This window comes from Bremia lactucae, linkage group LG10 (assembly GCF_004359215.1).
Source record: "Bremia lactucae strain SF5 linkage group LG10, whole genome shotgun sequence".
Taxonomy (NCBI): Eukaryota; Oomycota; class Peronosporomycetes; order Peronosporales; family Peronosporaceae; genus Bremia; species Bremia lactucae.
In genome coordinates this window covers 1,002,925-1,023,583 of record NC_090619.1, presented here as the reverse complement: position 1 = coordinate 1,023,583, position 20,659 = coordinate 1,002,925, and the positions used below count along the sequence as shown (strand labels likewise).

Here is a 20,659-nt window from a genome sequence, read left to right as displayed (position 1 = left end):
AGGCGCTATTAGATCACCTTAAATAAACGCGGTTGCCTGTGTTTGTTCATCTATTGGATGACTCACGATGCAACTTATAAGATATCGCGTATGTTGGGCATAAGCGTGAAGATTATGCTTGCCCTGCTTCAAATCCATGAGCTCGGCCCGAGCCCTGAATTCGGCACGTGACGGCTCAAAAGTTTGCCTGAGCCGGGGCTTAAAGACCTGATGCTATCGAAAAGCAAATGGGTCGTGAAGCTTGAGCCCTAAGGCCCGTCCGGCAACGTCGGACATGCGAATTTTCACTTTCGTCGCATCATCATTGATGCGGCGAACTTCAATGGCGTCGTCTAATTTTACTAACCATCTTAAGAGGAACTCACCTTCGACTGCCTTAAAATTAGAGATTTCGATCTAAGCTTCCGGGTCGACACGGAAGCGCCGGCTCGCTAGCAGCATGTAAATGCTGCTGTCTCAACAGTTCTAGCTGTTGAGCACCCTATTCTCTACACACCTCGCGTGTTGAGAGCCTTGCTGGTGAGGCAAGGCTACTTTTCATTGAGCCCCATCGAGTTTATGCTGTATGAACTCGGCTACGGCCGCATGTTGGTCATCTGTGTTCAAAGTGAACAGCATGGCGCCAACGCCTGGCCCGCCTACGACCGAACTCATGCGTCGATCGCTCTCAATTCAAGGTCACTCAAAAGAGTGAACCTTTCACGCGTTGCGTGATAGCCTTCTTGAGGAGCTTCAAATCTCCCTCCTTCTTCATCCAGCATGTCCATGTTGAATGGAACGTGCGTAGGCCGTTGAACGGACTACGAAGTGCCACCAGATGCAACGGGGCACCTTTTGCTACTACTGATAGCAGTACTAGTCAAATTACACTGACTACAGTGGAGGTGGGGTGCATTGACTAATTCACGTACATGACGTGCAAAGGAAGGTTCTAAGCAGCTAAGAAGTCTTAGCTACTAAAGGTAAATTCTAAGGCTTTAGAATAGGGAGAAAGCAAAACTGTAATGATATATTAAGTTATTTCATAACGATCTTCTATCTGCTGGCTTTAATATATTAAAAAACTAACTATGCAATGCGCCTCCTTGCGCGACGCCGAATCGTGTCTTGAAACGATTGGCGGGTTTGATTTAGCATTAAATCAACCAAATAATAGGACTAATGTCTTATTGCGTCAATAATACCAAATTTGGTAATATTGGAATTATTAAGTCAAATTGTACTACTTTATTTATTTCCTCTCATAAAAAATAATATGCATTGAGTCTATTGAATGCGTGCACTATCCGCCACCCTCATGTGGCCTTTCAGCATTTACTATTCCTATTATAGGAAATAATACTTATTATTCGTCTCTTAGGAAATAATACTTACAATTTTTTATCTCCTAGAAAATAATATTTATAATTTCTTTCCTAGGAAATAATATTTATTATTTCTCTTATAGGAAATAATATTTATTTAACGGCACACTCCGTTACAGTTTTAGAATCACGCCGAGAAATCAGAGTAATCAAGGGCAATTTAATATCTTTTTTTTTCGGAATTTTGAAGGTGCTATTCATGTAAACATCGTGTGGTGCAAGTTGACGAGGAGATGTGCGTAAGCATCATCGAGCTGCTGAGGCAACTGTGCTCTCGCGTGTGCTGGGAGTCTTGGACCGATTTTCAAGGCTTAGTTTCATTATATGAGCACCTTTTGAGCCCTGTACGAGCTGCAAATCACCATTGAGCTGCTGTCCTGACAAAATCTTGCTTGTAGCATGAGGATGCAAATACCTCGGTGCAGTGCAATTTGCTGGATATACGCGCGAAACTTCTATCGCCTGGACAAGACTCATACGTGTATGTGTATGTAATAATCTTAACTATATAAAGCATGTGCTGATTCGCTGGATACAGAAATAACGCCGCGGACCGCGTAGATTGTTTGGTAGAGCGCTGTGTGAGCATTGATCATCAGCAGAGTACAGAGGCGGCAGGTGCATTTGTATTGATAATAGACACGCGTTCTGCCAGATTTTAAGCCACTCGCAATGCTTCTGTATGTAGCATTTCCAGTCGATGGTATTTTACGATTGCTGATTGCGCTTTCTGGAGGGGAAGATGGAAATACGTTTGGGCTCAAAGATATCATGCGAGTAATGAACGAAAATTTGATCTAGTACAAACATGTTCTCGCTTTATTGTGTCTATGCCTACTTAGTGCGAAAAAAAGCGCTTTGGCGGTCTCAATGGAATGAGCGGCACTGATGTTGTGCAAGAAATAAAAAGCCTCTTCCAACAAACACCACTTCCGCTGGAAGACAAATCGTTCGTATCGCGAGAAGTTGCTTGCTTTCTTCGTATTAACTTTTAATTTGGCTGACAATACGCTACTTAGGCTGTACATGCAAACTTTGCAAGGTAATGTTGGTGATAGCATATCAATCCAACACTCCTGTCTATGGTGCCCCCACTTTAGCGTATTCGACGACAGATTGTCTTTTGATGTGATAACATTGAAACAGGTAAAGAATCAATTAGAAAGGCACTTGACAGACACTTGATTTAGATAAAAATTTGTACAGAAAAATTGCGTTTTTGGCCTCCCAGACAGCCCTTTAATTCAGCACGACTCGATTTATGAATTGACCACACCGTAAGCGATTCCGCTTTACACCAAGGGTCACCCACCGTCACTTTACCTATTAATTTTGTTTCTGGGCAGAGTTTCTCTCAAACGTCATTACTGTGGACAAACTGTGGTAGAATTCTATGATAACTCTTATGACTTTCGCACCGCGAAAAAAAAAATCTGACTGCCATTTAAAAAATCTCTAACATTTTATAATGACGCAGGATACGCGCTGTAAAGGTCCCACGCGACAAAATAAATGGAGTAGCATCAAGGAAAACTCCTCTTTGGAATTCGGCTGTTCTCTCAATTTTGGCGAAACTTGGATAGTGCAATCTTATGCTTGGGAAGGTCTCAAAGATATTGATAGGCTTCCTGAAAGCTACGCTAAAATTCCTTCAAAAAAGAAAAATTGGTCACCTCGAAACCTAGTGATTCCGATTGGTGACGCTTTTGTTGACGCACCGCATCTTGAGATCCACGAAGAAGACTTAATTCAAGTAAGCGAATTGAATAATTCAATTCGAATTTTTATTGTATTCTCCGCTTTTCTATCATTTAAAGGATTCGCTACGAGTATTAAGTGGAGTCGGGTCGACAATTTATCAGTGGAACCATCAAACTGCTACCTTCGAATTGCCCCGAATGCGGAGAATCAAGCTATCGAACACATCAGTATCAGCTACGACATCTATATTAGAGGTTTTTCTCTGCTATAATGCCTGCGTTGAAATAAGCGTTGCACACTTTCGTAATTATTGCTGGTTAATTAGGTATTTCGGCGAGCTGGAACGATGATAATGAGGATTGAGCTTATAGCTACCTATTATTTTCAAGATGCCTTTCGAGAAGGGAAAATGCTTCAGCGCACAGGGGAAGCCCTTCAGCTTTATCTGACAGCACATCGCGTAAAACTGAGTCATGTTGTTATGTTGGTGCTCAATTATAATCTAACTCTTGGTGTACTAGAATCTCGTTGAAGCTTTGGCTAAGCAATGCCTAGAATCGTCATCGAGCGAGAATTATCAAAAATCTGCGAGGATTTCTATTGCGAATTTGTTGTGTAAGTCGCGTAAACTGTGTCATGTCGCTCAAACTATTGGAACCATATTTGGTTGCGATGCAGACATATTCCGGCCCTTATTACAATCAGGTACGTAGGTGCCTTAGTCTGCTTAAATTACACTTAATGTATTATCGCCTTCGATCATTTTACAGATAAGCTTCCACAAGGAGTTGAGCTTCTTGACAATTTGTTTAACAGCGTTACCTCCCTAAGCGTTGAAGATTCATCGGGGTGCATGCATGAGCTAGTAACACGGATTTTTGTTGAGTCTTGCTCGCCGTTGTTAGCTAGTGTTTCACGTCTCAATTTAGCAGGCAGTGTCGACGAGTCAAATCCTTGCGTACGTAACTCTAGAGTTGTATTCATGAACATATTTTTTTCTTACGTTTAGTGTTGGTAATAAATCATAGCATGAATTTGAAGCTACTACATGGAGTAGAAACATGCTTGCAATAACTGCCCAAGGAGGCGGCGACGGTTTAATAGAATCAGATTTATTGACTGAAGTGACTGAAATGCTGCCAAAATTTCTGAACGATATGGCCCCTGTAATTTTTCACCTTTGTCAAACTCGAGCCATAGTGCAAAGCATGAATGCATCGCTTACTCATTCGCTGGTTGGTTGTTGAAGTAAATGGCTTGTCTACCTGAGTGCAATAACTATTAGACGTGTATGGTAAACATTAATAGGCAACGCGGACTCGCAAGCATGCCTTTTCTGGATGTTTAGAGATGTGGAAACAAAAAGTTGACTGCTCGATGATTCTATTGGATAATACCTTTTGTTTGGACTGTGCAAGAACTGAAAAGATAATTTCAAGCGAAATCTCTGCGGATAGACTAGGGCAAAATTTTAATTTTGAAGACGTAAGAGTGCCGAGTGCATGATCATTTATTTCTTCTTATTAGATACTCAGTCTTCCGGTCTTTTGTGTATAGGCTGAAGAAAAGCGAAGCTCTTGTTCTGAAAGGAGAAAAATTGATCGGCAGGTTCCGAAACTGAAGCAGCATCAGTTGCAGCAAATACACCAGGAGGCACCCGGCGGTGCAAAACGGCTAAAAGACAAAGCAATTGTAGACCAATCCTATGGTCATGAGCTCTTGGTGAAAAAGTACGGCCTTTATATGCAATCATTACCACGGACATATTCGTTCTCAATCAAACATCATCGTTTATTTGCATGCTTCAAGGTTTTCTGTGCTGATGAAAAAGGCTGAAGAGCGCCGTAACTACATGAGATGGCGACGAAACCGTGCGGTACGCTTGTCGACCGCTAAAGAGCAGCTTAAATGGCGCCGCGCAAAAGATATCGCAATTTGGGCATCAGGTACACTAGCGTACAAATATATAACCTATGGCAATGCTCTCGTGGGACGTATTGACATTCGTTGTGCATTGCGGACACATACTCAAAATCCGTATATATATTTACAACAGGTGCGCGGATTGACTTTACGGGCAAAGACAAATTTTTATTAGCGAATTTGATGACTGGAGTAGTGCCTACAGTGAAAGGCACAACTTTTAAGCGAATTGCTTCGTTGAATAGTAAACATAAGACAAGCATTTATAGCATAATGACGTCCGACGAAGAAATTCGGAAAGCACTAGAGAAGGCGCAGATTATCTCCAGAAGTGGCACATCAGCAACATTAGATAACGATGTTGAAAGAGTATCCAATATTGTCATGAGGGAAGTAAGCGAGCCCCGCTTAGGTGATATTCATGACTCATTTATTGATGAAATGGCTCTACGAGAAATGGAAAACATCATTCGAAATTTAGCAAGGGAAAACGATGCTGATGTGCTTCCGGAATCTTTCGACGCTTCAACATTAGAAAATCAAAATGCAAAGGCTGGCGGTACCATTGCAGTGCATGACGACATTGAGATGGTACACAGCCTTGCTGTAATGGATGAACCATTGTTTAATGCTTTGGCGAGCACGCGACATGAGAAAATCGTATACGACGACAATGCAATGCATATTATAAGCGAAGAGGAAGGCTTCATGAGTCAAAGTAGTAAATATGGAGATGCACAGCTCTCAAATACAACTGTCGCATCTATCTCTGCGAAGTCTGCTCGACTTCCCCCTGTACATCCACTATTTTCGATGGCGAACAAGGCAAATGAGTCAGAGCTCCTGAAAAAGGCATTGATAGGAGTAAGTTTTTTTCGCCTGCTTCCATTACTGGTCAATTAACAAGCTAAACTTTTGTCAATTGCCATTTAGACTGCTTCAACAGCTGAATTGAATCTTCTCAAGCCTGTAACAGACTGTCTTATTAATATTCCAATTCGTCTAGCCGCAAAACAACTAGAGCAGTTGGCGGTAATGTGGCTTCGAAATTCTTTGCAGGTGCATGAACAATTTCGCTGGTTGCGTAAATTAATGCTGCTGTCAGAAAGGCTCTTCATGGATATTTTTGCGCGCGACTTTCTTGTAAATATGAAGTCGTTTTCTTGTGGGACCTCCGGTATCAGAAAATGCCTTTCGTTCGCTCTCAATTCGGCTATGGTCGATTACTCAGTGACGCTTGGTGCTATTGTACATGCATTTCATTACAAATCGACCTCAGAAGTCTCGCAGTGTAAGTGCTTCACAGGATGAATAGAAATTTATTTCCTTGTAACTTACCTTATCGCCGTGGCAGCGTCAGGCGGCCTAAGTCTGATTGATGAAATTGAAATAGTGTACGACGTCAGGTGGCCGCTAGGTTGCTTAATAACCACACACTTATTGGATCGCTACAAACAGATACATCAATTTTTACTTCGCGTGCGACTGACATCGCTAGAATTACGAGAGACCTGGGCAACTATACGTATTGTTTGTAAGAAAAAGCAGCTATCCTCATCTCTTGAGCGGCTGTGTGGGGGCATACTCTACATGATAAACGCGTGTCTTCGAGCGTATAACGAGACTTTTGCGACGACGGTAGGTAGATTAACACTTTATGGAGCTTGCTCTTGATATGTTGGCTGATAATTTAGTATAGGTATTTATGGTGGCGTGGTCAGACTTTAAGAACGCGATACAAAATGCAACAAGTCTGTATGAAATGCGTCACTGTCATGAGAATTATGTCTTTATTGCCCTTCGCTGCTGCTTTTTGGCCGGACCCGCCCTTGCAGTACGTCCCGTCCATTATTATCTACATCAGGCTTGAAGAAATAATTCACTCCGATATTCTGACAATTGGAATGACAGATCCACTCAGCATTTTTGGATATTCTTACCGCAACGTGGGACTTGGCCAAATTTATACGATCTTTGAAAAAGCACGTGGTTAAGGCGGCTTTGAGAGAAATTCAAATGCGCACGTTGTACAGAAAGGCCGACGTTGCGCTCAGACTTTTTATTAAAAAATTGCATAGTGTCCCGTGCGATACCGAACAATGTACCCGGAACTTTTTCGACGTACGTTAAGCTGTTTGATATAGTGGGACACTTGAGCGTGCTAACATTTCGTTACTTTGTAGTGTCTTCTTATTCGGCTTAGCATGAATCAATACTACTCCAAAGACAGCAGACAAGCTGGAAGTACCACAATCGTAGAGTTCTAAGTCTGATAAATATACACTGCCTACTGCACTTGTCGGTCGAGCTTAAACTTTAGAAGTAGAGACGATGCGTGTCCTTAGGGTGTACGTGACGCTGGCAAAGTGGGCACTTTCCATTGGCTCGGACCGCTTGGTCGATGCAGCCAGCACAGAAAATGTGACCACATATTGTGGAAGTCATGTCCTGTAGTACATCCAGACAAATGCTGCATTTAAGTCGTCGCTTAAACTCCTCAACCACCTCGCTATTCTGAATGTTAATATTCGTGGACTCAGCGCTCCTCATCTTGTCTGCCATACGCTGTCGCTTTGGAACCAGCACTTTTAGCTCACTACTTCCTGGCCTACGCCGTTTCCGACAAAACGGCACCGGCAGCGAAATACCCGGCGTATCTGAGGCGTCCAGGATCTCGAATATGTCTCCGCCATCTGTTATATTCTGAACGCCGTCCTCGTCTTCATCAGAAGACAAGAGAGTTAAGTCAATTTCTTCCGGCCGGTCAACGGGTTCCGAGGCTGTATCATTAGTATCTACCATATTCTGCCAATGTGCTAAAGGGGGCAGCAGAAAGTGGTCGTGCGCGAATTCTGCGTCCTCATTATTAAGCAAATTGTTCATTACGGAGCTAAAAGTTGGCTCAGTTCGGTTTTCATTTTGTGAGTTTGATTCATTGCTGCTGCTACTTGTAAAATTATCCACAACGTTGATGAATCTTGAAGGCATCAAATTTCTTGGCAACGTCATGTAATGGTTCAGAGGCGGGAGTGACCATCTGCCAGAATCTGCAAGTGAAGCATTATAGGAAGTCAAGGAACCGACAGACGGATTAATTCGGCGAATGTTGCTGTTAATCGCAAGCGGTGTAGATGTCAACGAGAGAGACGTCGAGGCTGCGGCCACCCCTGGGCGTCGCATTTCTAGTGTTGGGCACAATAATATTACTGCCTAAGCATTGTATAATTTTTCAGAAAATAATTTAATGTTTTTATAGGTATTTCGAGTCGGTCGGTACAAGTCATGAAATTTGGTGACGACCTGGTGCTGCAGGGCTATCTGCACAAACAGGCGCGTACAGAGCTGATTGTATTAAACATGGCTTTGTGACTTATGTCTTTGAATTTACTGCTTCTTTTATACAGAGCAAACACCTTAAAATCTGGCGAATTCGTTACTTTATGCTCACAAAGGAAAGCTATTCGAAAACAAGCTAATGCTGTTATCAGAGGCTAATGCCGATTTTTGCAGGGTGAAATGACGTACTCTACCAAATCAGGCCGCAAGCCACGGCTTCTGTTGACGTTGGGAAACATACAAGTGGTCCGTTTTTAGTCGATAGAATTACGGAATCGAGTTATAAATTGTGGAGGTGATTGTTTAAAAATTATGATGAAATGGTGCAGATTGACGACCAAAATCTGGTTTGTCATCCTGGCAACTTTGTGTTTGTGCTTCAAAAGCCAACAAGAAAGCTATATTTGAGTGCTACGACGGAGCAGGAGCGCCGTCGCTGGGTTGCAGAATTGCGTTCGATGCTGCAAGAAGCTTACTTCGGTCTAAATCGGCCGTCTATAGACTCAGACATCGCCAGGAGAAGCCTTATCAGTGCATCAAAGCCAACTTTAAGTCGCTGGAAGAGACGTCTTGATTGCGTATCGAAGAAACGGCGTGTGGAACGAAAACGACAACAGCTTACAAAGATGAAGCAGACCTACGCTGAGATATGGCAAAATGTTGTTTCTACTCTGCTAAGCGGACGCATGCGCGACGATGTTTCTATGCTGGAATCGCTGTGCTTCGCCGGTATTCCAAAGGAATTTCGTGGTCGTGTGTGGGCATGGTTGCTTGGAAACAAACTCCAAGTTAGTGAGGATTTGTTTGAGATATGCAAATCGCGAGCTCAGGCTGTGCAGATGGAGATGTCTTTGAAGCGACATGTTGATCATTCGGTGATTGAATCGCTCGCGCTGAGTTCTGGCAGCTTTAGGGGGATATGCGAGCTACGGACAAGAAGTGTTTCGAGCGCGAGCAGCGCCTCGTCTATATCGGAACCAAATGTGGAAGATGACCAATCATTAGTTGCGGCACAATGTATGGCGCTACCTTTGATTGCGAAGAATACGATAGTCGAGACGTTATCAACGGGCCAATTGAAAGCATGGAGTTTGGATGCATTCGATACAAACAACCTGAGAAGAGCAAGGAGGTCGTCTGCAGTCCTGCCTACGCAGAACATATTACAGGATGCCGTTAGCATCGCGGAAATGCTCGTCGCTCACGGGGAACGCAGCATCAAGCTCGTAAATATTGACATGCCTCGCACTTTTGGCCATCATCCACTATTTCAGCCTGGTGCAGAAGGCACTGAGCGTACCACTGAGGTTTTGGAGGCATATATATGCTACCGACCGGACCTAGGCTATGTGCAAGGAATGAGTTATTTGGCGGCCACGCTGTGCTTTCACATGGACAGTTTCACTGCGTTTAAAGCTTTAGTTGCTTTGATGAGTTCAATTCTTCTTTTTGACATGTTTCGTCTAGGAGCAAGACGAGTACGTCAAAGACTTCGCTGGTCTATCAAAAACTGTTTTCACTGATTATTTTATATCTTTTATGTCATGGCTCAGACGTTTCATTACATTGGTGTGTACAACGAGATACTTCGATACGAATTGCCCGTTCTGGCGGCGCATTTTCACGAGGCTGGTATTGACCCACAGATGTATGCCGTTGACTGGTATGCTTCCAATAAATGATTCGGATGGCTGCACACTGACAAAAACTATTTGCAAGGGCCCTCACTCTTTTTACTCGAAGCTTACCGCTTGATCTCGCGCTGCGCATCTGGGATGTCTACGTCCTACTGGGGACGCCGTTTTTTTTTCAAGCTAGCATGGGTAAGGCTCCTAAATGATCAATACGAATAGCATGCAGTGAAATTGTTGGTTTGATGTACTTATGTGAAGGTCTGCTATCGCTTTTTCAAGACTCGTTGTTGTTAATGGAAGCAGAAAACATAATTCGGCTTTTACACAACTTTCCAAAAACCACATCGACTCAGAAGGTTTTCGAAGCAATTGCGTCTGTAAAACTCTCGTGTGATGAAATAAACGAGCTGCTTGCCGGTGGTAATCTTTGGTCACCCGATGAAAATCGTCAGGTGCCAATTAAGTTTCCCGACACCTACGAATGAAGTAAAACGGTTGTTTTTAAATTAGAAAGAAGCTTAATAAAGATCACAACTATAATACTATTCTAACGCTTAAAAAAAAGACAAGTTATGTAACGGGCTAAAGTTGCCCTAATGTTACACAGTCCCCGTTAAGTACATTAGGTGTACTTATGGGGATCGTCAATTACTAAATAATAGTAATTAGACCCAACACTCGGGTGTGGTACACATTTGTGGCCAACCCTTGTGGATGTGATGGACATGGGTGCATTCACATTAGGAGGGATGACGCCCAGCGTCATCCGTGATGACGGCTAGCGTCATCCGTTGCGCGAGGTATCTGAAAGATACGCTCGCAATACAAATTAGTGTTATCTATAGAGATAACATTTTAATTGGTAAAAATAGGTATTTGTATTTAATTCTATTAAATATAAATCAGTCTGAAAATTACTACCTACTTGGTAAGTGCGCACGAGGAGACGGATTACCGCTCCCGTGACGACACTTTACCAGAGTTCTTAGTGTGTTGGGTGAGGTCGCTTGCGCGCCCACCACAACTACCTCACTGCACGCAAGAGAAGCAGGTTTAACCGCTTCCTCGCTGTGCTAGGGTGTGTGCTTAAGTAGAGCGTGGCCGCATTACGACGTGCCCGCCTACACTTGGTAGCACTTGAAATCCTTCCCACGACCCGCATCTCTGCGTGTGTACGTGAGGATGAGCCTCAACATCGATTGGGCTCATTTTTTCCACCTGTCCGAACATCACCTGGAGGTAACAGGACACATGGCGCAGGAACTTGGTGAACAAGCCCTGGCCAGGCTCTTGGGCAGTCCTCTTGAGCAACATGTTGCTCAGTTGGAGCAGTTTGAGGCATTCGTGCTCGAACAGCGGAGAGCCGCGTCCGAGGCACAGAGCCATGCTGCGGCGGAGTCCGTCACTCAGACTCATGATGAGCTGAGGCATGAGCAGGCTCGGAGCAAGGCTCTCAACAGGACTTTTGAGATGCTCTCTGCCCGGCCGCATCAGCCGAGGACCATTTGGATGGACTCGCTCAAGTTCGATGGAACTGCAACGCGCACGATTGTCCACTGGCTTTAAGCCGTGGAGCAATACGGTGTCGCCCAGCTCATCGCTGGCGACAGCCTGATGGTGTCGTACGCCATGTCGCATCTGCGCGGTAAGGCCTCAGAGTGGGCTTACTTGGCACTTATGGCGGACAGAAAGGCGTTCCCTACATGGGCGATATTTAAGACAAATATTCGCGCCATGTACCAGCCGCCGAACAACGATGTGTTGCTTTAGGCACGCTTCTTTGGAGCGTGACAGGCGAAGCGATCTCTGCAAGATTATGTACAAGAGATGCGCTCGCTTCGGCATCTTTTACCTTAGGTTCGATTCCAGGAGAACATAAAAAGGTACCCACGTTTAAGAACGGACTCATCTCATGGCCCATCGCGACAGGCCCTTTTCAGAAAGGTGCCGTCGAAGATGAAAGAGGCAATCCAAATCGCCTTCGTTGAGGAGAAATCCTACAACAGTGCCTCGGGGACAGCTTGGTATATTTTGTCGGCCAAGAGGTCAGATGCCACTCCCATGGAGTTGGGCAATGCAGACGTTGGTTGCTATAAATGTGGCCCACGAGAGGATTGAGAGAGCGAGCCACGAGTGAGAAGAAGAGTAAGGAAACTCAAAACGTTTGGGTGAGAACTGCATGTAATAACGATAAATAGCGAAGTCACCTGAAAAATGCGATCGACAACGTGAGAAGAGAATGGCCGTCGCAAGAAAAAGTTTCAAGTAGCACGATTTAGCTCGGCAAGCGCGGCCACATTATAGCTCGCTGCTACGTCAGGGTCCCTGCCGGGGCAAAGATGCCTAGCAAGAGGTTTCCCTTCCCAAAGAGCGATGACAAGAATCAGCGCGCGAGACGCATGAATTCTGCATCGCCACTGAGGGGTCGAAAAATGCAGGAGAGCAGTAGGGGTGGAATGCCCTACTGACGCGGACTCTGAAGCTACCCCTATGTTCAGAATTGTGGAACAAATGGGTAGCATAGTCCCTGAAGTCTCGAAATTTTGGACCTCAACCCTGCTAGTCTATAGCGCTCAAGTAAGAGGCTATGACTAGGTGATGACTTTCCTAGTGGATTCGGGTGCATCATAAAATTTAGTAAAATCGCGGAATTAAGAAAGAGACCGGCGATGTTTGAGTCGCTTTGCCAGGATGGCAAGCGAGAAGAGGCGACCATTCGTTTAGCGAACGGCGCGCTCGTTAAGTAAGAGGGAGTTCAGATAGAACTCGCCTTGAGCTTTAGTGACTTCTCTTGTAACGAGAAATTTACAGTGCTAGGTATGGAGAGTTCGTATGACCTCATCCTAGGCATGCCAATGTTGCTAAAACACCAACTATGGATTGACTGGCGTACATGCACAGTTACGAACTCTACGCAGGACACCGGAAAAGATGTGCTCCTGCGAGAGGCGTGTGCAAGTGATGTCGTTTCGAATACAGTTGAGGGTGCGTTGACAAGATGTCAAACGTCACCAATTCCTACCCAGCTCGTGGAGACTGGGGTGTTGAAAAGGACGATGACAAGTAGTCATGCGTCCGAATGTCCTGCACAGAGCCGAGAGCCTGTGGCAGTAGACGGCAAGCTGACAGGAAGTTATGCGTCGCATAAACCGGCACAGTGCCTAGAAAAGAGCAAAGGCACCTGCTTCCCAGTCAAAGGTCGTGGTGACTCGAAGAACGAGTATTTGACCGATTAGGACGATCAAAGGTGCGTCTAAACGAGTGACTTTTGGATCAGTTTCTATTAAAGAGAACGGGCCTTTCAACGAGGTGTTCGAGGCTGTCAAAGACGAAAATGCGGAGGCATCCTCAAGTGAGCTGCTCCGACAAGTCTTTAAATCTGTCGAGGATATAGTAAATCTTCCGGAGATGTCGTGGTTTCTGTTCCTTTCCGAATTAAAGGAAGGAAAGATCCACGAAATAGTCACACCAGTTCCAGAAGAGGACTTGGTGGACTTTTGCTCGTCGTCCACAATGGACGAGAGCGTCCTAGAAACGGACAAAAAGAAACTGTTCGCTGCTCAAGGCTGAGCTGCCTTGAAATACAGTCCGTTCTTTGAGGCTTTGTGGAAACATCGCGATGTGTTCCTAGTAGAAGTGCCGAGCCGCCTATCACCAGATAGGGGCATCGGGTACGAGATCGACCTCGAACCTGGCACCAAGTACTGTGTGACCAGGCAATGGCCGTTGACGAAAGAACTAGTCGATTATATCGATAATTTGTTCGACAAGCGAGCCAAGCCGGGACATGTGCGTGAGAGCAAATCGCATCACTGCAGCCCGACCTTTTATGTGCGTAAATCCACAGGTGGATGGTGCGTGGTTCATGCTAACAATAAGCTGCACACGGCGACCATACCGGCGCAAACGCCAATCCCGCGGTGAGACAATTTGTTGAATTCCATGGGAACGTCGACTATCTTTTCCGCGTCAGATTTGAAGGATGGCTACTATCAGGTACTCATGAGAGAGTCCGATGTAGCCAAACGGCAGTAAGCACCCCACGCGGTATGCTTTGGGAGTGGCTTGTGATGGCGCGACGGTTCAAATACGCAACAGCGACATTCAATCGAGTGGTGGCTCAGGTGACGCGTCAGCACCGTGGCTACGCGCCCCATTACTTTGACGATGTATTCATGCAAAGTAGGGCTGAGGCCGAGCGCAATCGACTCGCGCAAGTGTCATTTAGACGCTGTGTTGTAGACTTTAAAGGACGCCCAATTGTACGTCAACTTGCAAAAATGCAGCATAGGGGTCCCTGAGATACCTGTGCTGGGTTACATCGTAGGTACCCATGGTGTACGAGCAAACCCAGACAAGGTATTATCGGTAAAGGAATGGCTTATCCTACGGCATGTGAAGGATTTGCGCCAATTACTAGGGCTCGCTAATTACTAGCATAAATATAGCAAGAATTATGCTGAGCAAACTAAAGCATTATATGACCTCCTTAAAAAGGACACAGAAATGGGTTTTGGTTAAATAACAAGATGATGCGTTCAAACCAGTGATGCAATCTCATGTTGAGGCACCAGTCTTGCCATTGCCAGACGCGAATAAGCCCTTTAGCGTCGTCTGCGATGCAAGTAATTTGCAATCGGCAGCACGCTCGTGCAGAAGGATGACGACGGTGTTGACCGTGTCATCTCTTATCAGTCCCGGTTTTTAAAATCCGCGGAACTAAATTACCCATGCATGACAAAGAGCTACTTTCAATAAAGTATGCTCTTGTCAAGTTTCGTGTGCACCCTACTAGGCACCGAGCTATTTGTGTTTTTTACGGATCACGCATCACTGCGGACCGACAACAAACTCACATCATTTCTCGCCTTGAATGGCAAGATGGCTTACATTCTTCTCTGAATTATATTTCAAAGTTTAATACAAGCTGGGTAAGTCAAATGTCTTGGCTGTCGCCTTATCGCTTAGACCAGACTTCGAGGTAAGACACCAGGAAAGTGTGTCTAGTGCGAAAGCACAATTTCAGCCGTCAGCGTTGGCAGCCATGAAGACATACCACGTGACGAGCTCATTAGCCTCTGAAATAAAAGAGAGCTACAGTCAGGACGACCATTGTCACCTGCTGTTAGATCGCATTGGTGGACAAAAGGTAATTCTTCCGTCGCACCTGAAAGCCATGCTTAATCGGTTTAGCTACAGCGATGGCCTGTTATGGCATCAGCTGTCACCTTGTGATCCCTTGAGAATCTATGTGCCTCATGACATAGAATACAAGCTGATGATCCTTCACAAGCTCCATTATGCGCCACCTAATGGGGATCTGAGCCGTGAAAAGATAATCTTACAAGTATCAGAGGAATTTTGGTGGCCACACCTATATAGATGGATGGCCAACTATATTCGCTCTTGCGAACAGTGTAAGCGCATTAAGCCTGCATCATTGATCAGGGTACCGCTGAAGCTGCTATTGATTCCAACCAACTGTTTTGGAAGTTTGTAAGCCTGGACTTCATGTTTGGCATGATGCCCCATCACTAGGGTCGGACAGGGCTTGTCGTCTTTGTAGACAGACTGAGCAATATGGTGCATTTGGCACCATGTAAAACATTGATCACAGGCAAGGAGGCAGCTCTCTTGTTCCTGGATCATGTTTACCGACTTCACGGATTGCTCGAGTCCATAGTATCGGATCGGGTCCACGTTTTACGTCTGGTTTTTGGCGACATGTGTTTCAGCTGCTACGTAGCAAGCTCCACATGTCGACCGCAGATCATCCCCAGACCGATGGCCAAACAGAACGTGCCAATCGGGTCGTGGTGGTTATCTTATGCACTATAGCAACTCCCAAAGAGCGGAGCAAGCAATTGCCCTTTGTGGAGTTCGCTATAAATAACAGTGTCCACGCCAGTACGGGTGAGACACCTTTTATATTAACGGACTGCACTATCCTCGGACGCCAGTCTCGTTTGTGCGCAGCCCGAGTCTAAGTGGAGGAGGGCCCCAGACTGTGCTCGGTGCGAAATAGGGAAACAGTTTCGTCAATATGACGATGACCCATGAGTGTATCATCTCAAAGACAAAACCTTGCCCTAGTGACCCTGCCAGTTTAGCAGTGGTCAATAAAACTACGCCTAATGACCGACCTCTCGGCGGTATCATAGGCGAGTTTGATGCTTAAAGCGTGAGCGAGGCTCAACGCTTTGTGGATCAGCGATTAGCCATCAGACGTTAAGTCCGTGACGCGATGGCAAGCGCTATGGACAAGCAAAAAGAATATGCGGACCGAAATGGTCGCAAGAATAATGAACGCTTTAGAGTGGGTGAAAAAGTACTATCAAGTACTGATACCCTACCTAAAAATGCAAATTATGTACTACCTGGAGGTGCTACGAAGTTGCTTCCGCGCTTCATTGGGCCCTTCACGGTGGTAGAAGAGGTTGAAGACCTAAATTATAGGCTCACGGTTCTCCCGTATATGAAGACGCACCCGTATTGTACATGGGTCGTCTGAAACGGTATGTAGACCCAAATAAGGTCACATATCCCCATCCGTCTAAGGAGACCGATGGTGATGCCGACTGTGAGTCGAGCGTCGTTCGAATGAGAAGGACGGTGAAGGTGAAAAACTATCGGGCCGACTCCTCCCACCACGAACAGGATTTGGAGAGCGGGATACATCACGCGAGTAACGCGGATCCCTCAGCATTATCCTTTAAAAGAGGTCCAAGCGAGTCTTCAGGAGTTCATAACCCTGACGAGCCTTCGCTCGGACATCAACGAGATCCGAGGTCAGTCGTGAGACTTGGCCCTCGAGATCCGCAATACGTTGTTCAGCAGCGCTTAACGCCGGTGACTTAACGGACGAAGGTAAGGCAGCCGCGAGTAGTTGGGCGAGATCGCCACTCCTATCGGGCCCGCCTGCACTAATGGATGCAAGTGGAAATCAACGCTTCCTTGTTGGAAGGATGCTTGCCCACCGCTCCATGAGGCAACGGTATCAGATCCTCGTCCAATGGAAAGGATACCGGAAGAGTTTTGACTCTTGGGAACCGATCGATACCCTACGTATTGATGTGCTCGGCTTGGTGGCTGCCTATGAAAGTAGAAGCACCAGTTCAAATCTCTTCGCTTGTCTCAAATGGACTAGCAGAAGTAGCGTTGTCAGAAGAAGCAGGGGTACAATAGCGCCTATGATTTCTTAGGGGGCGAAATTAACTCGCTGCGACCGCTGTTTCAGCGCATCGGAATGCGGATGAATGCGTGTAAAATTTCCGCCTCGAATTGGTTTGGCGTGTCATTTGTATGCAACACGACCGGGATCGGGAAAAACACCTAAGCGATTTTCCCTGAGCCCTCCATGATTTAAAGACGCCATAATAATTATGAGTGTCAAGAAGAGCACGCTTTAGGAGCGACGCTCTTGACCTGTTTAAACGACGTTATTTAGATGGAGGGGGCATCAGTAATATGCCACCCGTCACATAGCCACGTCTAAAACGACTGGCTTGTGACACCGACTGAGCACGTTCACGTGTCCGTCGGCGGAGCTTTAGACTCTGAATCCTCTATGTCCGAACCATTACGGATTATGGTCTGATCATAAGACGTTGAAGTTTCACCTAACGGTGAAGCGACTGCGCCTTCATGGGCAGCGTTCTCATTACCTGTCGCTGCGCTATCTAGCGTAGACGACGAGAAAGCATTCGTGAATGTTACTGTCTCCATGTTGTGAGCCATGCGAGAAGTATGGATGGAAAATAATGCGCCATCATCCTTCTTCATGTGCTCGTTGTCTGCATCACTAATATGAGGTGACGGCAACGGTGTCGACTCAACGTAGTCGACAATGAGCGACGGATGAACCCCTTCACTGTTAAAGTGGGATGGATTTTTAGCCCCGTTAACGCGACAGCAGCAGTAGCTGTCGGCGTGTTAACGCGGCGCGTGCGCTTAGTGCGAGGTTGAGTGGGCGTCTTCGCAGACGACCCACCAACGTGGCCCCTTTTAGGTGGCATCTTGGGCGCCGTGTATGGAAACACGTGCGCTAGAGTGATCGAGTGAACTAGCGGCGCGTAAAGCTGCTCGCAGTTCCTCTCTCCTCTTTGTCGAATTTAAAAATGTAAATTCGTTCTTAAAGAGGGGGATGGTGTAACGGGCTAAAGTTGCCCTAATGTTACACAGTCCCCATTAAGTACATTTGGTGTACTTAAGGGGATGGTCAATTACTAAATAATAGTAATTAGACCCAACACTCGGGTGTGGTGCACATTTGTGACCAACCCTTGTGGATGTGATGCACATGGGTGCATTCACATTAGGAGGGATGACGCCCAGCGTCATCCATGATGACGGCTAGCGTCATCAGTTACGCGAGGTATCTATAAAGATACGCTCGTAATACATATTAAATGATATCTATAGAGATAACATTTTAATTGGTAAAAATAGGTATTTGTATTTAATTCTATTAATAATAAATCAGTCTGAAAATTACTACCTACTTGGTAAGTGCGCACGAGGAGACGGATTACCGCTCCCGTGACGACACTTTACCAGAGTTCTTAGTGTGTTGGGTGAGGTCGCTTGCGCGCCCACCACAACTACCTCACTGCACGCAAGAGAAGCAGGTTTAACCGCTTCCTCGCTGTGCTAGGGTGTGTGCCTAAGTAGAGCGTGGCCGCATTACGACGTGCCCGCCTACAAGTTACAAGAGAAAATCACGATTTCACCTTGTGTACCGTTACAAATATATTATTTTCTATAACAGGAAGAATAACTATTATTTTCTACGAGAGGAAATAAATAAAGTAGTACAACATTATCGTCTATTAATTTTAACTAAGAAATTCCACTATTATCAAATTTGGCACTATTGACGCAATAAGACATTAGTTCTATTGATTGTTTGATTTAAGTTTAAATCAACCCCACCAATCGTTGCAAGACACGATTAGGCGTCGCACAAGGAGGCGCATTGCATAGCTAGTAACTAATATATAATAGCCAGTAGATACAAGATCGTTATGAAGGAACTTATATATTAATACAGTTTTACTTTTTCTCTAATCTAAGGCCTTAAAATTTACCTTTAGTAGCTAAGACTTCTTAGCGACTTAGAACCTTCCTCTGCACGTCATGTACGTTAAATTGTCGAGGCACCCCACCTTCACTGTAACTAGTGTAGGTTGACTAGTTCTGCCTTAGCGACCTCACCCAACGCACTAAGTACTCTAGTAAAGTGTCGTCACGGGAGCGGTAATCCGGCTCCTCGTGCGCACTTACCGAGTAGAAAGTAGTTTTCAGACTGATTTATATGTCATCGCATTAAATATAAATACCAATTTTTACCAATCAAAAATGTTATCTGTGTAGATAACACTAATATGTATTGCGAGCGTATCTTTCTAGATACCTTGCGTAGCCGTCATCCCTCCTAATGTGAATGCACCTATTTGCATCACATGCACAAGGGTTGGTCACAAATGTGAACCACACCCGAGTGCTGGGTCTAGTTACTTTATATAAGTAATTGACCATCCCCTTAAGTACACCACGTGTACTTAACGGGGACTGTGTAACATTAGGGCAACTTTAGCCCGTTACACCATCCCACCCTTAAAGAACAAATTTACATTTTAAATTCGTCAAAGAGGAGCGAGGAACTGCGAGCGGCTTTACGCGCCGCTAGTTCACTCAATCACTCTAGCGATCTGTATTCACATACACGGCGCCAAAGATGCCACCGAAAGGGGGCCCCGTTAGTGGGTCGTCCGCGAAGACGCCCACTCAACCTCACACTAAGCGCACGCGCCGCATTAACATGCCGGTAGCGTCTAATGCCTTAGTCGAAACGCCGACAGCTACTGCTGCTGTCGCGTTAACAGGCCTAAGGATCCATCCCACTTTAACAGTAAGGATGTTGATCTGTCGCTCATTGTCGACTACAATAAGTCGACACCGTTGCCGTCACCTCATAGTAGTGATGCGGACAACGAGCTCATGATGGCGCATTATTGCCCATCCAAACTTCTCTCATTGCTTCAAACATGGATGCAGCAACATTACGAATGCTGTCTCGTCGTCTGCGCTGGATAGCGCAGCGACGGTTAATGAGAGCGCTGCCCATAAAGGCGCAGCTGCTTCTTTATTGGGTTAAACCACAACGCCTTATGCTCAGACCATTCTCCATAATGGTTCTGACATAGAGGATTCTGAGCCTAAAGCTCCGCCGACGACACGTGAACGTGCTCAGTCGGTGTCACAAGCCAGTCGTTTTAACGTGGCTATGTGACGGGTGCATACCAAAGATGCCCCTCCATCTAAATGGCCTCGTTTAAACGGGCCAAGAGCGTCGCTCCTAGAGCGTGTTGACGCACATAATTATTATGGCGTCTTTAAATCATGGAGGGCTTAGGGAAAATCGCTTGGGTGTATTTTCCCGATCCCGGTCGTGTTGCGTTCAAATGAAACGCCCGACCAATACGAGGCGGAATTCTTGCGCCGCATTCATCCCGATTCTGATGAAACAGCGGTCACGACGAATTAATTTCGTCCGCTTGCGTGCGAAAGAAATCATAGGCGGTACTGTACCCCCTGTTTCTTCTCACAACGCTGCTTCTGCTAGTTCATTTGAGACTAGCGAAGAGGCCTCAGCTGGTGCTCCTTTTTATAGGCAGCCGCCAAGCCGGGCACATCAATACG

At 45.6% G+C, this 20,659-nt stretch overlaps 2 protein-coding genes across 2 annotated transcripts; both read left to right on the top strand.

The window, feature by feature from the left end:
* The first annotated feature begins 1,518 nt into the window (after window positions 1-1,518).
* CCR75_007626 (uncharacterized protein) lies at window positions 1,519-8,119 on the top strand. Its single transcript, XM_067965684.1, has 19 exons — window positions 1,519-1,708; window positions 1,763-1,843; window positions 2,004-2,141; window positions 2,207-2,313; window positions 2,711-3,117; window positions 3,182-3,319; window positions 3,391-3,525; window positions 3,587-3,770; window positions 3,836-4,023; window positions 4,094-4,300; window positions 4,374-4,550; window positions 4,623-4,795; window positions 4,875-5,011; window positions 5,122-5,852; window positions 5,922-6,279; window positions 6,343-6,626; window positions 6,688-6,822; window positions 6,900-7,109; window positions 7,172-8,119. Exons 1-5 carry the CDS (start codon window positions 1,598-1,600, stop codon window positions 2,799-2,801), a joined length of 528 nt encoding a protein of 175 aa, XP_067815012.1. The 5' UTR covers window positions 1,519-1,597; the 3' UTR covers window positions 2,802-3,117; window positions 3,182-3,319; window positions 3,391-3,525; window positions 3,587-3,770; window positions 3,836-4,023; window positions 4,094-4,300; window positions 4,374-4,550; window positions 4,623-4,795; window positions 4,875-5,011; window positions 5,122-5,852; window positions 5,922-6,279; window positions 6,343-6,626; window positions 6,688-6,822; window positions 6,900-7,109; window positions 7,172-8,119.
* A 151-nt stretch (window positions 8,120-8,270) lies between these two features.
* On the top strand, window positions 8,271-10,503 carry CCR75_007627 (uncharacterized protein; the record flags this gene model as incomplete). The annotated part of the gene is made up of 6 exons (XM_067965685.1): window positions 8,271-8,291; window positions 8,499-8,570; window positions 8,654-9,802; window positions 9,878-9,987; window positions 10,044-10,147; window positions 10,217-10,503. 6 exons carry the CDS (start codon window positions 8,271-8,273, stop codon window positions 10,441-10,443), a joined length of 1,683 nt encoding a protein of 560 aa, XP_067815013.1. The 3' UTR covers window positions 10,444-10,503.
* Between the last annotated feature and the right edge of the window lie 10,156 nt (window positions 10,504-20,659).